The sequence below is a fragment of the Gossypium arboreum genome, chromosome 13, assembly GCF_025698485.1.
Source record: "Gossypium arboreum isolate Shixiya-1 chromosome 13, ASM2569848v2, whole genome shotgun sequence".
Classification (NCBI taxonomy): domain Eukaryota; kingdom Viridiplantae; phylum Streptophyta; class Magnoliopsida; order Malvales; family Malvaceae; genus Gossypium; species Gossypium arboreum.
Window position 1 is genome coordinate 294,205 of NC_069082.1, and position 25,697 is coordinate 319,901.

A 25,697-nucleotide genomic window follows, 5' to 3' on the forward strand; every position below is an offset into this window, starting at 1 on the left:
AATACTTCTCTTAAAGGAGTCGATCCCTTAACAAAATTGATTTTTTGGTGATTATATGAAAAAAGGTAAATTTTGTTTTTAATTGTTCAAAGATCTTTGGTGAGCTACCTTCTTTTAATTGCTTGGTACAGAAGTTATCAAAATGTAATATTTGAGTGAACTGAGATTGGGATTAAACAAAAAAACCAAAAGGAGAAAACTTTACCTTTTCTTTTTGGTCCCTCTATTCTCTTTTCATTTTAATTTAATTAAAGAAAAGAAATACATGCATATATATATATTGAATCTTTGGCATATCCATCCACCACCAAAGTCCCAACAATCCCAACTCTTAACCCCAAAATGGAAAACCATTAAACAATGCAATCACAAGAAGGTTGTTGAGGAATCACCAACTTCAACACAACTTGCCTCATCCGACAAGCATTTTCGGCCGACTGCATTTTTGTTATTCCCTAAATCGAATAACAAATCGATATTATCCTCAAACCCTATATCATCGAACACGTTCGGAAACTCCGGCGAAAAAAACGATGTCAACCCTGAATCCATGCAGAAACTCCATGCTAGCTCGTTGCCATCGGTCGTCTCCGTTCCCACCATTGTCGTCGCATTATCGTTGCATAGAGGCAGCTGCATTTGCATGTTCTGAAAATGTTGATGTTCATCAGCAGCTTCATATCCTTGTTGCGGTTGTTGTTCGACTTCTATTGGTCCAACTTCAACCGAGCTGGGACTTTGTTCGGGCGTTGGATCGAGAAATAAAATCCCTTTCTGCTTCAAACGTTCAACGTAATGGCTAATATCAAAATTGGTGATGGCATTGACTCCCCTATATTCCAATGCTGCCATATCATATGCTGCCGCAGCTTCCTCTTCTGTGTCTTTCAAAACAAATGAGAAAAACATGACTAAATTAATAAAAAAAATTCAAATTAGTCCATCTAAATGTTTCCTTGGGGAGTTAAATTAAAAAAAGAATCCATGCTATGGTCGACTAGCAAATCAAGGAAGATTCTAAGGTTAAAAAATATCATAATCCCCCTCACTTTGTTGAACTTTTAATTGTATGGCTATCAAGTGAGAGTTTTTTATTTTAAAATATCATATCAATAAATTTAACAAGAAAAATTAACTATATTAACAATTAATAGACCTGAATTTCAAATCTGAAAAAATAAAAATATTAAATTTCTAAAAATAAAAATATAGAGACTAAATCATAAATTTATGAAAAGTACATAAACTCATAACACATTTTAACCTTAATTTAATCAGTACCGGCCACTGTAATTAGGCACGTGATATCTGCCGGCATTGACTGACTAAAGATTTAAGTGGGAAGGTGCTTGTCACGTGCCATTATTTTTATGCCATAATATATGGTTGTAAATTAAGGCACGTATATTAGTTTGCTCCCATTTTTAGTAAATGCGAAGTGTAATTTTTTTCAACTTCTTTTTATCGATGTTTTCACTAGGTAAATCTATCCATAGCTCGGGTAATTTTTCAAACTCGATAAACTTAACTCGATTAAGATTAAATTTAGACAGAATTTTTTATGTTTGAAAAAAATTTGTTTAATCTGAATTCAATCTAAATGATAAAAAATATTCTTTTAAATGAATTGGCCAAATAAAAAATAGATCTAAAATTGATTTTTTTAAAAAAATTGAACTTCAACTCGATCTATCAATAAATCTAATTATAAGCAGATTGAAGCTAGTAAAAGTCACGAGAGAGAAGCTTACTATAAGTTCCTAAATAGAGATATTTGTTCCCAAAAACTCGACCAATTCGTGCTTCCCATCTCCCATTGTGGTGATGCCTGCTAATAAAACAATTATATATTTTTTAACTCTAATAAAAATAAATGATAATAATTGCGTTCACACGAAATCATTAAATTTCGCAAATAAAATCAAAATGTAATTAAAAGGATTTAAAAAAATAATTTTTTTGTAACGTACAAAAAATTTTACGAGCGGTTAATTGAACGGGACTTAAGTAACGCTTTATATGAAAATGGAGAATAGACCCGTTATCTTCCGTCTAGGGTTTTAACCCAACTCGATTTTAAATTTTTCAAGAGATAAAACTAACCTAGCAACCCCGCGGTATTTTGAAATTCCTCTCGAAAATCCGCTGCTCCGCCGCCGTAAGGATGCCAAATACTCTTCCTTTGATACCTTGTTCATTTCTTCAATCTCTTTTCCATATCTCTCTACCTGCATAACAATAAGAATATTTTAGAAATAATCCTCTCGTGAGTGTACCATAATCTAATTATTATTATTTGAATACCGAAAAATTCAAGGTGGTTTCCGGTCCCCAATACTTGAGTGCTGCGAGATCATAGGTTCTAGCTGCATCTTCCTCACTATCATAAGCCCCTGTACATAAATATCCCATTTCCTCTTAAATTAATAAAATCAAAAAAAATTATTTAAAAAAGGGGAGTGAACTGAAAATTAAGCACTTACCCAAATAAACTGAAGGAGGAGACAAAAGTGTAAATGCATGCTCGATACAAGGAATAACAAAAAACACAGTCAGTATTCTGACTAGAAACTGAAACAAAACCATAAATTAAAAAAAGAAGAATTTAATTAATTGAAATTTATTTATTTATTTATTTATTTACCTTGCCTTCCCTTCTTGTTTTGAATGTTGTTCCATGATGTCTTGTCCCAAAGGTGAGCCTCAAATCTCCCGGTCCATCTATGTCTGAAAAATGTTGAATGTTTTATGGATCAAATATATATATATCAGACATGCAAAATTAACCAAAAACCCAACATTTTTTTTTTTGTCTTCAATTTTTTTTCTAAAAACAAAACAAAACACAAAAAAAAAAAACCTGGTGACTCCTCTGTAAATGGAGCTTCTTCTGTTAGTGTTAGCATTACTGGAGATGCATTTCTGGTTTTGATTCTTTCTGACCCTTTTACCCTTGGGTTTCTCTGATACCACTGATACAACATTTTGAGGAGACTCAGATGATGATGATGATGATAATGATGATGATGATGGTGATGATGGTGATGAAAGTGAGGCTATGGAAGAATTAGAGGAAGAAGAACAGGTTGAAGACCTTTTCATTTTTTTTTTTTTTTTGGTTCTTTTCTATACACAGTTAGTATAGGCTTAGGAGATTGGCTTTAGCAACATAATGAGAAGAGGTTGTTTCTTTGGTGATATTCTACTATATATATATATATATATATATATATACACATATTTATGATATATGATTTTGGGTTATTTTGGGTTATGGAGGTCCCAAAAGTTGTTTACCAAAAGAAAGAGTTAGGAGTGAAAAGAAAAATATCTATGGGTTTATATTTAAAAAAATTAATTTGTTGATTAATTTTATTTTCACAAAATTTATCAAATAACATTTTTAGTGGTCAAAATTAAATTTTAATTTTTAATAATTTATATCTTTATAATTTTAAAGGATAAAATTAATTTTTATCACAATTTTATATTTATTAATTTAAAATTTTAAAATTTCTAAAGGACTTAAATGGATAATTTTCTATCTTAAGGGTGAGGCCCTACTAACTCCCTAAATAAGCCACTGTTTATAATTATATTTAAGTTTTGATTGAGTTGATGTCAGTATATTTTTCTATATATAAAATAGGTTATAGTACTACAAGAGTATTTTTTTATATTTTATATAAGACAATAAAAAATTAATTATATTGAGATTTGAACCTATAATAAAATAAATTTTAAATATATAATTAACATTATCATGTTAATCTGATTTTAAATCAATTTTTGCTATATAAATGTGTTCACCCACATCGATGTCATATTGTATTGTTAATTAGATTGTTGTGAGATGTAATTGATAAAAATAAATATATTAACAGTTTTAATGATTAAATATAAAATTAATTTTCAAAATATGGGGACTAAATCTTAATTTTTTTCAAAGTATAGGGACCAATATCACATTGATCAAAAGAAAATGGGAGATGCCAAAAGAGAGTATGAAATAAACCATGGAATAGGGTTAAAAGTGGGTTTGAAATTTGGAGGGGAGTGAAGGGTTGGGTTAAAATGTAACCATATACAATTAATTTAGCCAAAAAAGTAAGATTTTAAAATATTAAAAAAAACTCCCCACCAACCACTTGTTGTTTGAGTGCAGCCATGCTACCAATAGGATTTATTCACTCACATTAGCAATTTTAATTATGTAATAGAAGAATCATTGTCTGTCCAATCCATCCCCATCCCCATCCCCAAATCTTTTCCTCCATCACATGATCAAACCTTAAATAGGGGACAAATAATTTTCATCAATAATTATATTAAACATAGTAATAATTTTTTTCTCCGCTAAGTTGTTAATAAGTTTACGTTTTAGTCATTAAATTTCAGAAAGTTATAAAAAATCATTGAGGTATTAAACCGACATTGTTCGGTTTTTTATGTTTGCACCGTCACACCAATCGAAAGTCCTTTTTTTTCCTTCTATCAAATTAATTTGAATTTAATTTATGTTATTTTACCCGTTGATGGATATTGACCCACCATAACAGTTATTGAATCATTGTTTAAAGCTCGCTAGCCCAACTTTAAAAAAATAAAACTTAATAACCCAGTAACTTAAAAACTTTCAAATAATCCAGTGACTTCTTAAATAAATTTTTTTGAATAGTTTAGTAACCATTTTGTAGCCTTCTGAAATTAAGTGACCAAAGTGTAATTTCCTAATAATTTAATGACTTTGGGTGTAATTTACTTTTTTTAAAAAATTATTTTTTAAAGACTGCATTTTGTCCAAAAGAGATTGGCTTATGAAGAAAATATGATTTACAAATTTCTAGGTAGCATCTTAAATAATTAGAATATTAAAAAATGTGGTCAAAATAATAAATATTTATATATGTGGGATAATAATATTTTTGATATTCATCATGTGTGTTTTATGGTTTGTGAATTATGGTTGCTCTCCTCCATTTATAATTAATTGTTATAATGGATAAATAGATGAATTGATAATCAAAATATATCTAAACTTAAATTAAAATAAATTTGATAATTATTATATTATTTTTAAGTTAAAATAAAAATAAAATAAATTAGTTAAATTAACACCAAATGATGAATATTGTACTAATTTCACCAACAAATTATCTCCATAAATCAAAAATGTTTTCATAATTTTTTATATATTATATTTTTCATCGTTTATAAATTATACAATAATTAAAAGTGGATAATAATTTGAAATATTAGCGGTGAAATTTTTAACTTCACAAGGAGGATTAAAATGTTGCCACATGTCCTTAATTAATAATTTAAAAGGAAAAATATTTGATATATTGTTAGTTGTTAAAAAAGAGACACGTGATAATTTTTAAGACCGCTTGTGGAATAAAACAATACACTACCAAGATAACAAATATTGACACAATTTCAAAATAAAAATAAATAAATGAAACACATAACTACATTTTAATCTTGATTCGAACTCGTTTATCAAATAATAATTCTTAATTATTATTTTTGCAATACTAATTCTAATAATTTTATACATACATGGTATTGATTATTTTTAAGATTTTTTCTCCCTCTTGTTCACATTTTCATGGGTTATATATCGTATTTTTTTCGTTTTGGTATTTGAATTTGTAATTAGATTCATTTTAGTCTTTGAACTTATATTTCATCAAGATTTGATGATGTGACTAGTCTTCTTGGAACATGACTAGATTAGTCGATCGGACTAATTGAACTGAGAATTAATCAGTATATTGGTCAAAACAAAGAGACTGAATTGATTGAATTGAAAACTACTCAGAATTGGTAAAAAACAAAAATTTGGGACAACAATCAATAGGTGAACATATTGAATCAATTTCATAATATTTTTTACTTTTTAAAATTTTTATTAATTAATCAATTATTATTGGTCTAGTAGTTGAACCTATTAAATCGGGAACTAGTAGTTCAACCACTAGTCCGATTATTAGAACATTGTATGTGACAGGAAAGGATTGTATGAAACATGGATACCACGTCATCTGTACAATCCTTTCTTGTATGTGACATTTTAAGTTTGTATCATGCCATTGCTTGAATTTTTTTTCAAATGATGATGTGGCACAATCTCAGAGTGTCATGTTATCAAGCTTTTATAAATTTAAGTTCAGAGACTAAAATGAATCTAATTTTCAAGTTCAGATATCAAAATAAATAAAAAAAATACAAGTACTAAAGTGGACCTAATTATCAAAATTGAGGGGCTAAAAAATATATTATTGGTTTGGTTGAGTAATAGATGAATCGTGAAATCTTTTGAAAGATACTAAATATGAATTTTTTTAGAAAATTGCATATGAAAAAAGTAAAACATTAATAGAAAGATAAGGACCATGAATGAATTTTATTTTTGTTTGATGCTTTTGACCTACCAACATCAATGAAAATTTTAAAATATTACAAATTTATTTTCAAATACTAAAATATACAGTTCGAAAATTAGAAAACACTTAAATGGTTAAATTAGAAAATAATTATAAAAAGAGAGTAAAATTAGTAAAAAAAGATATTATTGATAGAAAAGATAAGACAATTAAATATTTTAGGACAAAACATTTATCAATCAACTATGTAACAAACACTTAATATTCATTTATTAATATATTTTTTGAGATAATATCTAAAATTACCCGTAATCTTTCTCAACTCATAAATAAAAGAATATTGTACTTCACTGCACTCGAAAAGTCTGAATCGACTACTAATACTTAATATTTTTTCTATAAAATATTATTAATGTATATAAATCACGTGAGTGGACCCATACTAAACATATTGCTTATGCCAGCCTCGAAGGTAGGAATCTAATTTGATAAATATTTTAAATTTTAATTTGGAATGATAAAACTTCATTAAGTAATAGTTTCAAATATGAAAGAAAAGGGTAAATACATATTTTAGTACTTAAACTTAGTTTTAAGGTTCAAATTGGTACTAATTTTTTTTTATCCAATTAGGTTCCTAAACTTGAATCAAGAAGCCAAGTTCATGTGCCTAACCGGATTAAAATGAAATTTAGGTACAAAATTGAAACCTAAAGTTAAGTTCAAGTACATAATTGGACAAAAAGAAGAAGCTTAGGTACTAATTTTAAAAATAAATATTTACTATAAATCTCAAAATTACACATGAACTTTAATATTTTTATAAATTATACATATAAAATTTTAATTTTAGTTTAATTATATATGTGAAAATTTCATTTTAATTCGATTATATGCATTTATAAAAATAAATTAATTTAATTACTTTTATATCTAGTAATATAGTGGCTTGTGAATACAATAAATAAATATAAAATGGTGTCATGTCAGTAACAAAGACAAAGCTAGTGAGCACGAAGGGGACTTGGTCCCCTTGGTCAAATGAGAAAATATCATTAATACTACTTCTTAAGTATTAATCATTCATTTTAAGTCCTTTAATCAGTAGTATAAATGGAAAAATTGTAGTTTTCCCCCTTCCTAAAAAATAATTATATAATTGAAGTCCTTTTAGAATAAAATTTTTAACTTCAACACCTTTAAAATTTTATAATTTTATCTCACCCTACTTGAACAAAAAATTTTAATTTTATCCCTGATTGGTGGTTATAAAATTGAACTAAAATTGAAATTCCATATATATATGATTCCACAATTTAAAATTAATGTATTACATTAATACTAAATTTAAATTAATATACAAAATTGAAACTCGTGTGTTGGCCTGAAAGTCAGGGTATTTATCACCCCAGACGTGGTGTAGGTTTAAGTCGCGCTAATCGAGTTATTGTTAGGACTTTACTCTCTTTCTATAATTTTCAAAAAAAAAAATTAATATACAAATTTGAAATTTATTTGAAAGAGTTAAAATGAGGTGAACCGACCCATACTAAAAAATTTGATTAATGCAGCCGCAAAAATAGGATAAGAAAACAAAATAAGTTGGGGTTAATTGGGACATTTTCTAAATACCTAATTATTGATTTTTATACAAAAGTGGGGGGGATTTTAAGTCACGTGAAAATGCATGCCAAATTTGGCCGGCAGTGAGAACCAGCCGTAATCCAGGTTGATTGGTCGGACCGACCGGTCCAACTGCCGGTTCTAACTGTACACTTCTGTTTCTGTTTCTGTCTGCTGGGGGTAATATGATCAATATACGAAAAAATTCACTTATATTGCAATGCAAGGAAACCGAATAAACAAAAAAGGGCATTCAAGATTCCTAAGGGTTGTTGGTACCATTTTTATGGCGGTTAAATCACAATATATTAGGTTCCTAAGGGTAATGAATGACATGTGCATATTTTCATGCATAACTAGTTTGACCATTCATCAAATACGATGAAATTACTACATTAAGGTACAATAATCTAATAGAGGTCATGACATGTTTGTAGATGCTGAAGTTGGCTTGAGAGTTAAGCTTTCGATGAATTGAGGTTGAAGGAGACTCCAAGGCCATCATTATTTGAGTAGCATAACAAGATTGAACGTATATTTGATAGAGTAAAGTGGACACTCACTTTTGAAGTCTATATTTTTTGTCTCACTTTGGATGATGAAAATAGGGTAACCCATTGGTTGGCAATGGAAGGACAGCAAGACAAATGAAACCCTTGGTTTTCTCGAGTTTGCACTGGAATATGAAAATAAGGCAAGATATCATCATCTTTCAAAACAAACTTTTCTCTTGTAGGTACACCAGGTTTAGTTCCTTTGACGTCTAAGCATCCAATCTATATTGGTAATCTTCATAAGAAAACTCAAGAAACCTTATCAAGGCTAAGAATCCACTTTGTTGGGGCAATGCTAGCTACCTCATCACATGGATCCAACCACCTAAGTTGAAATGTTGTGAAGCTGAAGAAAGATGAAGAAGAAATTCTAATTGACCAAGGCAAGAATCCAAGGAGACTAAAGGCTTTCCACATGCTAAGTAGGGTACCTAAGTGGAATTAGTAGCCATAGAGTTTTCAACACAAATTTTTGGTATTTGTACCTTCATCTCTATTGGCAAAAAATATAATCACATTTGGTTAAAAAATATTAACCCATCGTAATCACTCAAATATTGAAAGAGTCAAAAGTAATTTTTCTATTAGATCTTTCAATCTATGATACTCATTCGATCTTTTTTTCGTATTATCCCATATGAACTAAAAACCATGAATACTTGTTGACTACCTTCACTTTAACCATATTAATCTTCCAATTCTTTATATTAACCTTGATTAATTGCCTTCACTGAGGATTTGTGGTTAATGTGAATTAAGAAAACTTAGGATTATGTCTCATGTCATACCCGATACCACCCACCATAATCATCCATTCTTGGGATCTGTTTTTGAAGAAATCAAAGTATGGTACTTATCATACAAGGAGGGCCAGTTCTTCAAATCCAAGGATCAGCTAGATTACTGACACATGCAAATATTTCTAGAGGCACTTGAGTGGAATACAAAGTGAAGCTCTTATTCAATAAACCTGTTTTTAACAAGCAGCCGCATGTTATTCTCAAATATCCTATAATTCAGTATATCGGATCTACTCTATGCATCTATGCATGAAGGTTTAACATGTGTTAATATTTAAGCATGAGTTAACACACACCTTTATGGTACTATGACTTTTATTCTAAATTAGTCTTCAAACTTTAAAACATTCTAATTACATCCTTAAATTATCGATGTTGTATTAACAAATTCTTTCTATTATAAATAAATTTAACCTTAAATTAACTTTGGCATTATAAGAATGTATCATATATAATGAATCTGTAAAATTGTTTGATGTGGGAAAGTGAAACAAATTTAGATAAATCTCTGTATAAGATCAAGTTGTCAGTTAAATGCTTCTTTCATAATCAACTATAAGAATTTAAATCTCTTTAGAACAACCATTATCTAAACTATAAATGCTTGCTTTCTTAACTTTTATAAAGGATTGAGTTGTGGTATGCTAAATTGCTAACCAACTACCATAATCTTTCCATTTTATCTCTATATTTAGAATCCAATAATTAATAAGAAATTTATTTCAATCATTTTCAATCTTCTTTATCTTTAGAGTTAGATTAATTTTATTGGTTTATGTTCGTTTATTTAGTAAACGAACATGAACAATATTTTGAGACTTATTTATCAAAAAATTAAATACTGAAACTAAATTATTTTAATTTATTTATGTTTATATAAAGATTGTCGATAAATCATTTGAAATTTGTTTATTGTATATTAATAAAAGTATTATTGTTTGAAGCCAAAAAAAAATTTATTGTTTTTGTGCTTATTTTATTTATTTATAATGAAATTATTAATATTTGTAAGTAATTATTTTGTATCTGAAAAATAAGATATATGTTTGGTTTTGTTTATTTGTTTACAATTCATAAACATGTTCGCAAGTACATTCGTTGAACTTAAATAAGTGAATATGAATACAAACATATATTTTAAATAAATGAAAATAGACAGAATTTTAAAATTTTTAGCAAACATAAATGAAATACAAATAAACTTAAAATAAATAAATGAAGAACAAAATTCCAAGTTGGATTGAATTATGGCCCCACCTGTCATTCTCAAAACCTTTTACTGACTTGTTGCTCACATATATGAGTAGGGTTAGACAGAAAAGGAAATACGGAAGATTCAAGTCTATTTCCCTAAAGAGGCAATTGACACAGGAAATTCCATCCATGTATGAGGCCCATGCTTCAAGATTTCTTAGCTCCACTGGAGCGAAGTCAAAAAATTATTTTAAAGGAAAGCAAAATTAAGTTTTATATTTTTAAGATACTAAAAATATAATTTTATTATTTTAATAATTTATATTTTATTATTTTTAAAAATTAAATTAAATTATTATTATTTTAGGATAAAGTTTAATATTATCTTTACTAATTTAAAATTTTATAAAATTTTAAAAAAATTATTTTGGGGAGCCAAACCCTATCAACTCCCTAGCTCCGCTCTCACGTGAGAGTTCTCATGCCATCAAATTCAACCAAATAGTCATGGAAAAATAATAATATAATTTTATACATGTTAAAACAATGGTATGCTTGATTCAATGAAATGAAATATGGTGAGAATTGATTAACTTATTTTATAGGGATGAAATAAAGATGTAATAATTGGTTGAATGGAATAGATGCTTAATGTTATTATTTATTTGGTTATATAGATTAATAGTATGGAATAAGTACAAACAATTTTATCTTTACATTAAAAATAGTATATTATCTTTAATATGTTTTAACATTTTTAAATATATTATATTTATTAATAAAATATAAAATTATCATCATAAAATATTTTTAAATTAAATATTATTATAAAAGAATAACTATAAATATGTAAAAGATGAATTTAAAAATAATTATATATATTATTAACGCTTTATACCACATGTCATACAATAATTCTACAAAAATATAATATTTAATTTAATTTAAAATATTTTTATTAATTTATTAAACTAAGAAACAAATTTGTTTAGCTTATTTCTCTCCATTTCTTCCTAAATCTCTACCCACTTTTTTTCTATATAAACCCAGAAATAACATTGTTCTTCAATTTTTTTTGGATGAAGAAAAAGGAGGCTAAAAGCCAAAAGGAAAATTCTAATCCACTGCATGTCTTAAAAGGAACCCAAGCATCTACTTGCACAGTTGCAATATGCCTAAAATTGCAGCAGTAGCAGCAGGTCTGTCATTCAATGGTAGTTTGGTTAGACGATCAACGGCGGTCCTGTCTGTGCATATATAAATATATATGTATGGACATTGCACCATCCTATCAGTTTTTGATAGTTCTGTGGCTATGTTCATACCCACAGAATTCCATCTCTAGTTTTATTTTCTATAAAAGTCACTATAGTTTTTGTAATTCTACAGAAGAAGTCCACAGCATCCCACTCCTTTAATCTCTTTCCCATTTTGCTTGCTTTTGTTGGTACATTTTTTATTATAATTTTTAGTTTTATGGGCATTCTGAGAATGATATTTCGGAGGCTATTCCATCCAATAGCATTCCTATGAAACAAATACTAGATTTTCATGCACTCACTTCAATTTTACTTATTCAGACATTAAAATTACTCCATACCACATGATACCATGCTCATCAATCATCTGCACTTTTAAATCATTAACTTCACTAATATAGAAAACACAAATTTTCATATAGTATAGAAAGAAAAATCACACATGTGCTCTACTACTTGTTCACACCAACATCATACACAAAAGTCACTTTTATCTAAAACCCAGTGGTACAATACCTATTGCAAGACTTTAAACATATATGAATGCCAAATACCTTACAACTCTATCATCTTAAACATGGATGTTGCTTGAGTTGTTCTAAGTGCCAACTACCTTAAAACCGTTTGGCTTATTGGCCATTGCAAATCCAAGAATAGGATGGACGCTTTACATAAATGTAAAAAATTAGAAGTAAATGAAGGGCAGTGTCAACTACCTGAAAATTGATGCTTACTGCTAGGTAGTCTCATTGCACCATTCCAAGGATGAACGTTGTTTTTGTAAAATAGACTCTTGCTGAAACTGTTATTGTCACATTACAGTTCAAGCAGCTGAGCAGCCTGCAGGGTATCAGTGTGCAGAAGTATCATTTGGCCTTTCATACAAAAGTTTTTGATCCTGAGACAGTATGCAAAAGTTTCACACCATAGATAGCTCAAATGAGCAGAATTATATGTAGCATGAATCTCTATCATAATCTCCAGCAATTTCTTCCCAGTATGAATGAACATTATGGATATAGTATAGTATTATGATGCTTACCAGATCAAGGCACCAAATATGGATGATCATGCACACCAGAAAAGAACTTCATTGCATACTTTGCTTGGCATCACTTATATGAAACATAAGCTGCATGTAAAAGTTTTATTAGGTAAAAATTAGTGCTAGCCAGACAGGCATCAAGAAAATAATTAATCCTTCGTTTGGCAGGGAGGATGGAGAAGATTGAGGACGAAAATTTTTAAACTAATAGCAGGGGCGGATAGGGGGGAGGAGGAAATTTTCAATTCTAGCCTCCCCCCTATAAATGACCGAATTATAAATTAATATAGGGGAAAATTACACTTTGGCCCCCCAAGAAATGAAAAAAGAAAATTCTATTTACTCCTTTTAAAAATGATAAATCATACATTAATACATGATAAAAATTTATAATTCAAATTTGAACCCCCCAAAAAAAAAAAAAAAAATTCTAGATTCGCCTGACTAATAGTTAAGATAAAACTTGTTCTATTTTGTACTTTGACCTTTGGATTATCTTTTTTTTCCCTTTCCTTTCTCCTCTGTCCTTCCTACCAGATGCAGTGTAAAGTAAAGGCGTCTTATGCCGTTTACCTTAGTTCCCACATAAAATGTCAGCAGCATAAAGCCAAAGACATTAAGTCCTGAAAAAAAGGGTAAAGCATTAATCAGCCAGCTACACGGTACATGAGATGCATAAAACAGGGTGAAAGGTATTCCCTTACCTTCTTTGCTTAGGAACTGAGAAATCAACCAACTAAAGCCTGACGGACCAATAACATAGCCAACAAGGTTAGCAACCTGCATCAAGAAAAGCTTGGTAAATTGCAGATGCAAAGACTATTTCCCTTGGGCAGCAGATACTTGTGTTCTAAACTGCAGTTGCAAAAAGACATCTATTTCATTTAAAGTTTTGCTTGCATTCCGTACAATAAGGTTCCATCTGGTTGGCGCTTTTATCATTTACATTGTGTTTGGAAGCAAGTAAGAAGAAATTGCTTTTGGCTGCAAAAGCAAAATATATTTTTTAAAAGGATCATATATGGGATATTTAATATTATTTAGATGAGAAAATGCACAATTTCATGTTATATAGACTAAGTATGTCATTATTATGCTACAGTTCAATTATTTTTCCATTTAAAATCAAACTATGATAGAATTCTTTATCTTTAGCATCCGCTTTAAAGGAATTTTAAAAAAGCTTAAAGTAAAGAAAATGACTAGATAGGAAAAACATAAACCATATGGAACCTTAATAACAGGCATAAAAAACATTCAATAATCCAACAAACTCATGGTCATCAATTTGACAGGTAAAATTTTCAAAATAGGCTCGTCGTTGCTAGTAAACATCCCTTAATAGAACAAAGCTCCCACGAAAATTCATTGACTCAGCTCTTTAGCAAAAGATGCATTGAAGAGAAGGCTGGCAACTAAAATAAATTCTAGGCTTAAGGTCACAATTTAGCCTCTAAACTATACCTTTTTCCCACTTTTGTATTTAAACTCTTTTTTGTCCCATTTTATATTACCTGAACTATCATTTTCGTCCCATTTTACCCCAAAAATTACTAGTGACCAATAAGAGTATGCCATGTGTCACATTCTTATCGGCAACTTTTTTATTTTGGGGTAAACTAAAACAAAAAATGATAGTTTAGGTATCAAAGTGGGACAAAAAAATGTTTTAAGTACCATGTGGGAAAATAGGTATTGTTCAGGGGCTAAATAATGACTTGAGCCTAAATTCTATAACTGAAAAAAACTCCTTGACCATAAAACAGTAGAACACAACACAATATCAGATGTAGATAAAATGCTTGCATGAAAAAATCTGGAGTCTATAAGAAGTTGCAATATTAGGTTTTTCATGCACACACTAAGACTGACCATGAGACATGTGATTGTGATGGTACCACCAGCTGCTCTAAGTTCACGAAAAATAAATCCGTCCAAAGCGCCCTTGGCCTGAGAAAAAGAAAAAAAAAAAATGGCAAATTGAACTAAGAAAATCATGAAGCTTGTTAAAGAAGAAGAAAATTTTCATTTCCTTATTTTATAACAGCACTCCTCAAATATAGGGGTGTTATTTCAATACCTAATTTGATCTAGGATCTAGATAAAGCAATTGAGCCATATTTTAAATAATTTCAAGTCCTCGTTACGGAAGCCACTATAACTGAAAACTCACAAGACCAGTCGTTTATGCTTTATACAACCTCTTTTTTACTTGCATGCATGATGAGAGGCCAGCAGTTCACAACAAAAGATTATTTCCCAGACAGATGTCAGCCGGATCAAGGTGCCTTAAGGCTAACTAACAAGGTTCAAAAAGTCATAAAAAATATGTAAAATTAATAATTGCTAGAGAACATTGACTTAACCTGGAATGCATTTGTTGCTGACTTCACCAACAATTCAGGAACAAAGAATAAACATGTGAGCCATGCCCATGAAAGAAGTTTCCTATGACCGAAGGCAATAAGCATTTACATAAGGAATAGGCTACTCGTTAAGAACAAAGCAAAGAACAACCCAGTAACTTTTCATACCATTCTAAATCATGCCATACAGCAACAAATGTGAATATAACCCATATGTTGATTAGCTTTCTTTGAGATCCGCCAAGAGGAATATACATGTACCTAAAAAATTATACCATATTGTAAGTCAGCATGTAAAACATAAAAATGCAGAAAAGTGAGCAGTAGAAAAAGTGTCGACAAATGAAAACCTCACAATCCACTTGTTGAAGGATGCATGCCAACTTTTCCAAAAACTTTCCAAGTCATGACAATTATTGATACACTTTGGCATGTTTTCAGGGGCCTCAATTCCAGCTATCTACAATTATAACAGTGTAAATGAATTTGTTCATATGGGTCAAAATACCATGCTATAATCTTGGCACAAATTATTACTAAAGGAGTGATATGAACCAAGGATTAAACCATCTAAGAAGGAACTCAACAAGGCAGCATATAAAGGGAGAAAAAAGTACCAATCAGACCATCATCCTTAGACAGAACATACCAGGGAACAAAACCGAAAAAAGCGCCAGATAAGGAAAAACTTTAACCACATGAAATTTATGACCTGTAACAGTATAATGAATAGCATTAGACTTAATTTTAATAATTTATGCATTTAAAATTCGAAAACTTGTGGCATATAGAAAATTTAACCTCCAAGTTATTTTAGAGCTCATATCATAGACAGACTTTTCATTGATGATGTAAGTTTCTTATTTTCCCCTTATGGGTAGAAGCATACGACTTCCGTTCTTAACAATTGAGGAATGGTGTTAGCTAGCTCCACTAATATCTTTGTTTTAACTATACATCACTTCTCAATATTGGTTAAAAAAAGAAAATATTTCCTTAAACATTGGGTGCTTGAGAATCAATGAACAGTCAAGATATTAACCACCCTCAATGAGCCCTTTCCATCAGGACTGGTTCAAGAATGGTACCAATTATACAAGAACAAAAAGATAATTTGGATTTTCTTTATTTTCTTCTTTGAAAAGCAAACAGATGTTCTCGATGGAAAATACTTCCCAGATCAATTTCTTTTTCACTCGTATTTACAGAGATACCATCCAATTTTTAGACAGTCACTTCTCTTCTGTCCTAGGGAAAAATGGAAACTGTATCTCTTTTCACATATTACACTAGATCTAAGGCTCTGCCATTTCCTTAAAATGTAAATATGTAACCCATCATATTTTAAGGAATTCCAAAACAGATTCAAATAACTAGACATTAACTCCTTACCCCATATCCAACGATGAATATGTCCATAGGAGATAACATTTTCCATGAAGCACTGGTCATTGCAAAAAGAAAAATTTAGAATACAGTAGGCTCTAGAAGTTTCTGTACACTAAAATGTAAGTAACTCACCTAGTAGCAAAGGCATTAAAGTAAAACAGATGAGTCATTAGTTCCATAAGACACAGACCAAATACCCAGCGTAACCCATACCAAATCACCTCTTTGATCGAGTAATGATTTTGTGGCACATCTAGCTGCAAAATATCGTAACAAGAAAACCTAATGAAACTACACCACATAGAACAGATCAGTATGTTTTACTAGAAATGTACAGTCTTAGAATACACATACATAAGCAACATAATATGAGACAGAGAGACAGAGAGGTACAGTAAATGTTTGGGAAAGATAGATTTGAGAGATGGGATTTGGTTCATTAAAATGTTGCGAGGATGGTTAAGAAGATCACTATGAATTCCCTTCTTTAGTTTTGGTATGTCAATTTCCAATTCCACCTAAGTAGAGATCTAACGAATCCATGAATTTGAAAATAATCGTGAAGGTCGTGTTTTTCTGAATTGTATAACACAATTACAATATGTATGAAATAGAAATCCTCTCTTTCAAATCCAAGTTCCCAAATACGACTGAGAATTTAAAGTAGTGCATTTTGGTTGATCAGACAGTTCATATGGAAAAAATTTCAAGTTTCTATTTCTAACTTGAGGGATGAAGGTGCATGAGTTCAATAGCTCATGCACAAGTGCAGGAATAGCTAAATGGTTTCTACTTTCACATTCAACCTTCAAGAATTCATCCAATTAAATCCTTTATTTAGTAATAGCCTAGAGTAGATAACTATATTTTTTCTCCAGTTTGTTTATTGAATAACTTGCATTTCCATCAAAAAAATGGTAAAACAGCAGGCTGTGGTTTCACTTCAACTATAGAAGGTATCTAATTTCTAACAACACTCTCATCATTCATGAGCAAGGGTGATTCTGTGTATGGAGAGAAGGAGAAGAAAAAGCAATAGTAGTCATCATGAAGTGACAAACCTGGGAGGCAAATGAATTAAAACTTATGATTGGCCCTGCAATGTAAAGCGGTGCATACACCAGATAACTGAGGTATGTTGTAAAGGTATAATCATTCATATGGGCATTTCTCTCCTGCACGGGACATGTATTTTATGAGAAAATGAAGTAATACTTTCAGGCAATAGTAACAAGAGTAGGGCTCCTATCTAGTTAGCAAGTAACCTGTAGAATTTGATAACAGTTTTTTCCTGATTTACAAACATGGCATCTTTGGATATGCTTCTGCAATTACAGAAACAGAATTATCTGAAAACCTTATATTCAAGTCAGACAAGATATACATATTTTCTGTGTAAATATAAACTCTCAAGCAAACATGCAATAAGTAAACCTAGAAATCAGAAAAGTTTCTAAGGGAAAAGGAAACATAGAGAGTTCTTTCAATGGATAGATCCACAATGCAGGATATCTTAAAATTCTTGGCAAAGTTGTTCTTCACAAAAGTACTATGTGAAGGTCGGGAACACTGTTTACACTCTTGAAGCCAGAGTTTGAAGATTAATGGCAAATGAAAGAGACAAGTGTGATGCTAAACTTAATTGGAAAGACTGCACCCAGTTTAATGGATGCACAAGAAATGCAGAAAGGAAGCAAAGAAAAACTAATGTCCTTGTACAAGACTAACAAATTCTGAAGGTGAAACTACAATTCCTAGACAACTTACAATGTGATTCTCCACTGTCTAGCAACTTTGTCCATTAGCCTAACAGATATGATAACACACCTCATAGTCAAATTGATATTAATTAGAAGAAAGCAAGGAATCATGCATAACATGGACACAAGAGGACAATTCCAATGATAATCTGAACTAGAAAAAAGGAAGCGTCAGCAAAAGAAGGGGAAGGGGGGTAAGAGGGAGAAAAATAAATAGCAGAAACTACCTCTTGATCAAAACGAGATTCTTGATGAGCCCAATGGTAATCGTAGCCAAAGCTTATCATGCGCAAAACAACTTCCAAATAAAAAGAAAAATAAATAAATAAATATAAAACCTTCCATAAGATGCGTGTGAGCTGTTAAATACTAGCCAAAGAGTTAGAAAGTTAACGAACGAATATCATTCTTTCATTAAAGAAGGAAGAACTTAGAGAACCCCAAATTCAGAATTCTCAGTATTAGAATCAGGATATAGACAATAAGTATATTGCCTTTTTTTATACACATATATTCTCAAGTTGGCCTTTGTTTGTAAATCTACAAGCTGCAGTAAGGGAGATACATTTTAAGTAAATGTCCTCCTTGTTCAACTTTTAAATATCAAAGCTACTTTATGAGAATTTAAATAGTAGTGAATGCTCGACAGAAATAAAAAAGTAATTCATGACATTATACAACGAATTTATGATCACCTAAACAACCTGTTCAGTTCAACCAAAGATTAATAAACAGCATGCCAAGATGGACCATTCCAGGCACAAGCGCTTGCTAACTTCTGGTCTATACACCATTCACTACAAAACTATTTCTCTTCTGCTATTGGATACCAATGTTGGTTTCTATACCAATGTTCTATCATTTCATTTGCACACTAGCTTAGAAGGTTTTCATTTGCTACTGAATTGTAACATAAATAAGACCAGAAATGCAAGGACATACCTAAGTTAAAGCAAATGTGCCATCTAAATGTGCCTCGAAAATTGTCCAAATACTCCCAGTATTCCCTGCTTGCAACCAAAATTTATAAAAAGGCAATTACAGTAAGCAAGATTAGCATACCATATACATATATGTTATATATCATTCCCTACTAAGTAAACATCTTGCAGCTTAGACTACTCACCCAAATATAGAGAATGAGTATCCTTGATAAATACGGTTGCAAAAAAGAAAACCTAGGTTGAAAATCCAAAGTAGAAATGTGAAGTACTTTGCACGTGCAAATATCTGCAGAAACAGAAATCTAGTAATGGTATTAAAAAAAAAAGCTAGAATATAGCAAACAATTCATAAGAAATGAAAGAGAAGAAAGAATTAAACCTTTACTAGGAGAAAGTTTGATGAAGCAATTAAAAAGATAAAAAGGATGCTGTGAAAACAATGTGGACAAGGTGAACATAAGCCAGCAAAGCAAGAAAAGAAGAAGACAAGTGGTTTAAGTAGCAAACTTGAAAAGCTAAAACTAACCAAGCTCCGTGAAGATAGGAAAGGTAAATGAGAGAAAGGAAAAACCAAAGAAAGGACATCCCTCTGGCTCTCAAACAGAATAATTTCCTGAAGATATTAGCAAGCAAGGTAAAGATTCCAAAAACAAGGCTAAGAATGGGTAAGTTTGTTCGGAAATTTCTCCATTGGTCATCAGAAGCATCCTACATTTAATAGAAATACAGGAGAAATTAGGAACTGAGTATTTATTAAAACAAGTAGTGAAAAATTTATAAAAGATACCGTACATTGAGGCGAGCAGGAGAGAAAAGCCATCCGACACGCAAGCCACGGAGTTTGGAGAAATGATCTGCAGCAAATAAGCAATTGAATTTACAAAATATAGCACTCCAAGTGTATGAGAAAAGACCCAAAAGAAAATTGAGAAAGAAAGAAGAAAGAAAAGAAGTACCCCGAGAAAGGCGAAGAGAGCGGTGGATGCAAAAGATGTAGAAGCCAATTACATAAAGTATTAGAAGAAGCAGCTCAACTTTGTTTTGCTTCTGCTTGAATTTACTCTTACTATTATTTTTGCTCATATTCATATTCCTAGTCACCCAAGAATAAGATTTTTCTCTTCTCCAATGAACCAAAAGATAAAGAAAGTAAAACCCTTGTTTGGTTCACCTGTAATAATTTGAGAAAAAGAACGTTAGATTCAAAAAGCTTTGGGGAAAAAAAGCCCTAAATTTATTGATTGGCCAACCCAAATCCCTCGGGAGAAAATACCCGATCATGGCATCCATTCAAATCGATCTAACAAAAAAACCCCAATTTGAAAACCTAAACACTGTCAAATCCCTTTGCAACCAAAGCATTTGATTGCCTAAAGTTTCAAAGCTCAATTTAGAATGAAATGGAGATAAGAAGGATTTATTTGTAAGAGGGAATCAGGAAATAGGATGGATATTGTTTAAATGGAAAAGGTTCAAAAACACAATAATTGAACTCGTATGTATTTTAAAGCATCTGAAAATATAGATAACCAGAAACTTGCATAGGGTAAGCTTTTGTTAGAATACACATTCAATTTTTTAATGGCAAGAGAACTTAGTGTACCTTCAAACAACCACCTAAGCATCCAACCTCATAATGTTCAAAATTATGAGAAATTTATAGCTCCTTAATATCTTTGATCGAATGAGTAAACTCACGTGTATATCATAGCTACTTCTAGCTAACGTGTATGTTCCATTTGCACCTTTCACTTCTTGACTTACAATAACCATCAAGAAAAAAAAAGGGTTCATCTAATCAATAGAAATCAACAATACATACCATACCATAGAAAAACCAAATTTTATCAGATAACAATTAGCCCAACCAAAGTTCCGATGATTCTCGAAAGAGAGAACAATGAAAATAATTAGTGGGGAAAGACCGTTACATTCCATTCCAAATTCTAGTAATGTTAACTAAAACAACATAATAAAGCTGGCTGAAATTCTCTATGACTATGACCAAATAAAGCTCTCAAATACAAATAAGTGCACCAATGAAACAATTAAAGTTACAAATTTATCATTACATAGGCTTAATAAACATAAAACATCAAAACTGCCCCAATCCAATGAAAAGATATAAACACATGAATGCAATTAAATCTCTCATTTTAATGCTTCTATATCATAAAACTAAAGCAATCCCATTACTCTTTAACCAAATTTATATCTAAAAAAAGACTATCAGCATCATCGATCCAATAAGCATTAGCAAACCTTAACCCACAGTTTTTCTTGATGTGAAATCGAAATAAAAAGTTCAATTAAAAAATAAGAAAAAGAGGCAAGATATTTAGGACAGACAAAAGCTCATGAAAATAAAGAATTATCCAAAAAACCCATCGATCTGAAGTCAATTTACCCACATTTCGACAACGACAAAAGAATTATCATCCTTAAAAAAAAAAAGAAAAGGGAAAAAGAAACAAAAATCTATCAATCATTTAAAACTTAGCATTGCAATTGTCCAAATCCCTCTGAATGAATTTCTTCACGTAACCCACATATACTATCAGCTTGAAGTAGCCAGAAAATTCCTTCCATAAAAGTATATAGGGAATCAACCCTAAACCCAATAATACCCACCAGTCAAACGTCAACACTACGAAACCCACAAATAAATTTACTGACCTATAAAACTTCCAATCTAAAACCCTAAATTAATTTTTCATGATAAGAGCCAAGTAACCCTAAAATAGAAATGCTAAGTGCATTCACATTCAAAAAATTTTCAACAAAAAATACAAAAAATGACATTAAAAAACAAAAGAGGGAACGATCCTTACCTTAAGAAACTTAATTAATCAATATCTTCGGTAGCAAAAAGCCGGTGGTTAATCGGAGTTGGGAGTGAGAGGATTTTTATATTTGGAAAGAATGAGGAAGAGGGTTGGGAACAAGTGAGTTAGGGTTAACGAGAGAAGGGGAAAAAAGAAATAGATCGAAGCTCGAAATACAAGCAGTAAGGGAAATAGAAGAGAATGGGAGAGCTTTGGATTGTGATCATGCCGCAGGGAGATGGATGTTTGGAAACAGAAACAACTTTGAAATTATTCTCCTTTCGGTTTTCTAACCGGATCAATGAATCATCCTATCAAATATTATTAAAATTTTATTTTAAAAATTTAACAATTATTTAAAAAATTATAAAATCCGATTCCTATATTGATTCACAAGTCAATTAATTCTCGATTCCATTAAAAATTAATCCCATAAATAATTTTGGAGAAAATATAAATTAAAATTTATCATAAGTCTTTATTCTCTTCATAAATTTAAAATTTAATTAATATATTCTTATTTTTAAAAATATAGTCCTACATTTTAGATATTCAAAATTCAAATCCTGACTGTTATTACTATTGTGAAATATGAAAACAAAGTGAACCTGAAACCAAAACCTAACTTCCTACAAACCAGAGAACAACAACAACAACAAAAAAACATCATCATGCTTTGGTTCACATATGTTGTCAGTTCTGAGCTACAAAAACTAGAGATGAAAAAGCATATAGAATTACATGATTAGATATCCAAAAACCCAAAAAGTCTTTGCTTGTCTACATGATACAGCTTTTTTGTAACCTCAATAAAAGTAGCCTCTGCATTTCAGCGATCCGCATAAGCACTTCTTCTTCCCGTGTTCCATGTTGTTACTTTCGGCTTCATCCGACTGTGGAATACCGTAATCGTATGTCAACTCGGTCATTGGAGGTATGTGTTTCTTAGCAAAGAAAGCAATATGGAGAAAAGCTTCATTGTTATGTTCAAACATGATCGGTTGCCAAAAAACATTCGGGGAGCAACTATGATTCATAAATCGAGCTATGTTTCCACTGTTCTTTGAACTTATGATTAGAGGAGACGGAATATCGAACTTTTCACTAGTGTCAGATCTTTCCTCTGCTGACTCGGTTTCATGATTCCATTTGAAGGATTCATACACTCGATTAGTATTGAAAACATAATCGTTGTTTTCACCGTCATCCCCGTCTGCTTTTTCCTTAATTTTTTCAATAACTTCACCTGCGTATTCACAAATAAACGTACCTGCACGAATAGGATCCCATGACCGTAGACCCCAACCCTTGTCTCGTGTCTTAAAAACTTCAAAGTGAACTTTAAAACCAGTTTGTAAAACCCGGTTTTTGCAGTTACGAAAACAAGGGCACGAGGAACCACATTCAAATATCATAGGCATTCGACAAGCTAGAATCCCAGTGGTAATGTAAGGGAAATCGCCTCCGTTTTTTTGAATGCAGGAACAGTTTGAATTTCCTGCTTGACATGCATCACGGCAATTGCATCCGTATGAAGGTTGTACTAATTTGAATGATTTTGGATATTTAACAGTCGAGACATATGTGAAATAAGCAGGTCCCTTTTCATCATCGACCTCATTTACAAGTGAAACAGGTATGCTTTCAGCACCTGAAGTGAGGTCTGGAAGAATAAGTCCATCTCTTGAAGATGGATCTTCTTTCCATTTCCGAATGGATTTCCATGTCGAAAATGCACCCGTTTGCCCGGGAAGCCTTACTAATTTATACTTGAACATGTTACAACCCGTTTTCCCTTTCTCCATCCACGACTCTTGGACCTTGTAAAGCCCATCGTATACATAAACCTTAGAAGTTTGATGAGTAGCATCCTTGAAACCCCGAATAACTCTTACTTCATTGGCTCGGTGCAAGCTCCTTTCCAAAGCAAGATTGCCCCTCACAAGCTTCTGATCGGATGCTTCTTTATCGGCACTAGCATTCCCACCTTGCCCGGTGTATACCAAAACATCGGGATCTTCAGCATCGTCTTCATACCCTCCGGACGAAACAATGCTTATAGCCACTCGCTCTCCCTCAATATCAGCCTTCATAGGCATGAAGTCAATTCCAGCCATGGATTGAGAATGCAACCCGATTAAAATCAACTCCATTCGGAAGAAGAAAATGTCACCGATTTCAACACCAGGAACAACTCCAATTCGCTTTTTTCCATTAGTCCGTACCCCTTTCGTGAACATAATGTTGCCAGCTTTTAAGTTAGCACGCTTGAAAATCTCAGAATGTGATTCCTTTGCATCTTCCATTTGGCTAAGCTTTCTCCTAAGTGCTTCGAACCTCATAAGCACATTTTCAACAAGTTCCCGGTTACCATCATCTTTTTCAGCTGCAATGATTCCAGGTTTAAAATTAGTAAGTGCAGCCAGTGCAAGCTCCGAATCATTGCTTCTCTTCACTTTCTTTTTGACAGAACTCGGGCCAACAGATTTGCGTTTATTACTGCTTTGCACATTTTCACCATTAGAAGCTGGTGGTGGTTCGGCTCTAAACGAGCGAATCGGCATAGCAGTTGAATTGAAGAGATTTTGGTTAAGACCAGGCGTCAACGGTGTTCCTTGTGGTCCACTAAATGGAAAAAAGGGTGAAAACCCAGTCGGGAAAGGACCATTAGGAGGTGCACATAAAAAAGGCGGACCATTCGGTGCCTCCGGGAATACCGGAAGCAAAGAACGTAGTGGTTTTACATCCAAAACTTTAGATTTATCAAATGAATTCGGTGGTACAGTGTTTCCGGCTACCCCTCCTTCCATAACAAACAAAAAACAAGCCTTTTTAACCTCCTTAAACTTGTTTACCCACAAAACCAAGCTCCTATATGAACCAAAATTACATGAAAATTAGGCCTTTGAACCCCCCGAAAAATTCCCCCTTTTTTCTTCAAAACTAGCAAATACCCACTTCAGCTTTTATCCATCTTTACTTGTTTATGCACAAAAATAATGCCCTAAATAAAACCAAATTATACAATAATCAAACTTTTAGTGAAAAAATTAAAAAAGTAAAATTCATTTCCTTTTTTTTTTCTCTCTAAAACACGAATATAGAAACAAAGAGATCTAGGGTTTACTGTCTGAAAGAAACTAAAATGTTGAAAAGAAAGACAAAAGAAAAGTAAGATGATTTACCTGTCGGAAGGCAGAAAATCACAGGGAGATGGAACGGTTCGTTGAAGGAATATTTTTTTCCTGTGTAGTTTTTTTTTTTTCTTTTCTTTTCTTTTGGCCAGATCTAAATATACTGGCTTTTGGCTTTCAATTTTAGGAATTAAATTTTAAAAAAAAAAGTAAATTACTATAGACGCTTTCTTTTTTGCTATTACCAGCGCCCCACTCAAGGTCTCTTTGGCCTGGCATTTTGGACTGAGGTAAATGGTTAAAGTAGTAATTTTCATTTCCCTCAAATTATATTTTCGTTACTTATATTTAAAATGTTACGTTTTAATTATTTACGTTATCATATTGTAATATTTTGTCACTGAACTATTAATTA

The 25,697-nt window shown here is 31.3% G+C and overlaps 3 protein-coding genes across 12 annotated transcripts; all 3 read right to left on the reverse strand.

The window, feature by feature from the left end:
- Positions 1-172: 172 nt before the first annotated feature.
- LOC108462901 (ethylene-responsive transcription factor WRI1-like) lies at positions 173-3,198 on the reverse strand. 2 transcript variants are annotated; one of them, XM_017762813.2, is made up of 7 exons: positions 2,861-3,198; positions 2,645-2,727; positions 2,484-2,492; positions 2,305-2,393; positions 2,104-2,228; positions 1,752-1,828; positions 173-884 (listed from the first exon to the last, which is right to left on the reverse strand). In XM_017762813.2, exons 1-7 carry the CDS (start codon positions 3,100-3,102, stop codon positions 367-369), a joined length of 1,143 nt encoding a protein of 380 aa, XP_017618302.1. In that variant the 5' UTR covers positions 3,103-3,198; the 3' UTR covers positions 173-366. The 2 variants fall into 2 exon arrangements, with proteins under 2 accessions (XP_017618302.1, XP_052880350.1); XM_053024390.1 differs by having other exon boundaries at positions 1,752-1,831; positions 2,484-2,727.
- Positions 3,199-12,192: 8,994 nt separating this feature from the next.
- On the reverse strand, positions 12,193-25,454 carry LOC108463805 (membrane-bound O-acyltransferase gup1). 8 transcript variants are annotated; one of them, XM_017763735.2, is made up of 21 exons: positions 22,155-22,529; positions 20,280-20,494; positions 20,116-20,177; positions 19,850-20,031; positions 19,703-19,751; positions 19,506-19,609; positions 19,322-19,386; positions 18,607-18,677; positions 17,885-17,944; positions 17,681-17,794; positions 16,752-16,876; positions 16,623-16,674; positions 15,880-15,942; positions 15,581-15,690; positions 15,399-15,491; positions 15,231-15,312; positions 14,737-14,814; positions 13,569-13,644; positions 13,438-13,487; positions 12,862-12,951; positions 12,193-12,717 (listed from the first exon to the last, which is right to left on the reverse strand). In XM_017763735.2, the coding sequence occupies exons 2-20, from the start codon at positions 20,410-20,412 to the stop codon at positions 12,910-12,912; spliced, it is 1,611 nt and encodes a 536-aa protein (XP_017619224.1). In that variant the 5' UTR covers positions 20,413-20,494; positions 22,155-22,529; the 3' UTR covers positions 12,193-12,717; positions 12,862-12,909. The 8 variants fall into 8 exon arrangements, 7 of the variants coding, with proteins under 7 accessions (XP_017619224.1, XP_052879674.1, XP_052879672.1 ...); XM_053023714.1 differs by having other exon boundaries at positions 12,193-12,659; positions 22,155-22,527; XM_053023712.1 differs by lacking the exon at positions 22,155-22,529 and adding an exon at positions 25,334-25,454 and having other exon boundaries at positions 12,193-12,659; positions 20,116-20,494.
- Positions 22,691-25,461, reverse strand: LOC108463804 (histone-lysine N-methyltransferase, H3 lysine-9 specific SUVH3-like). Of its 2 annotated transcripts, none has more exons than XM_017763731.2 (2): positions 25,334-25,461; positions 22,691-25,152 (listed from the first exon to the last, which is right to left on the reverse strand). In XM_017763731.2, exon 2 carries the CDS (start codon positions 24,956-24,958, stop codon positions 22,955-22,957), a length of 2,004 nt encoding a protein of 667 aa, XP_017619220.1. In that variant the 5' UTR covers positions 24,959-25,152; positions 25,334-25,461; the 3' UTR covers positions 22,691-22,954. The 2 variants fall into 2 exon arrangements, with proteins under 2 accessions (XP_017619220.1, XP_017619221.1); XM_017763732.2 differs by having other exon boundaries at positions 22,691-25,019; positions 25,334-25,442.
- Positions 25,462-25,697: the final 236 nt, after the last annotated feature.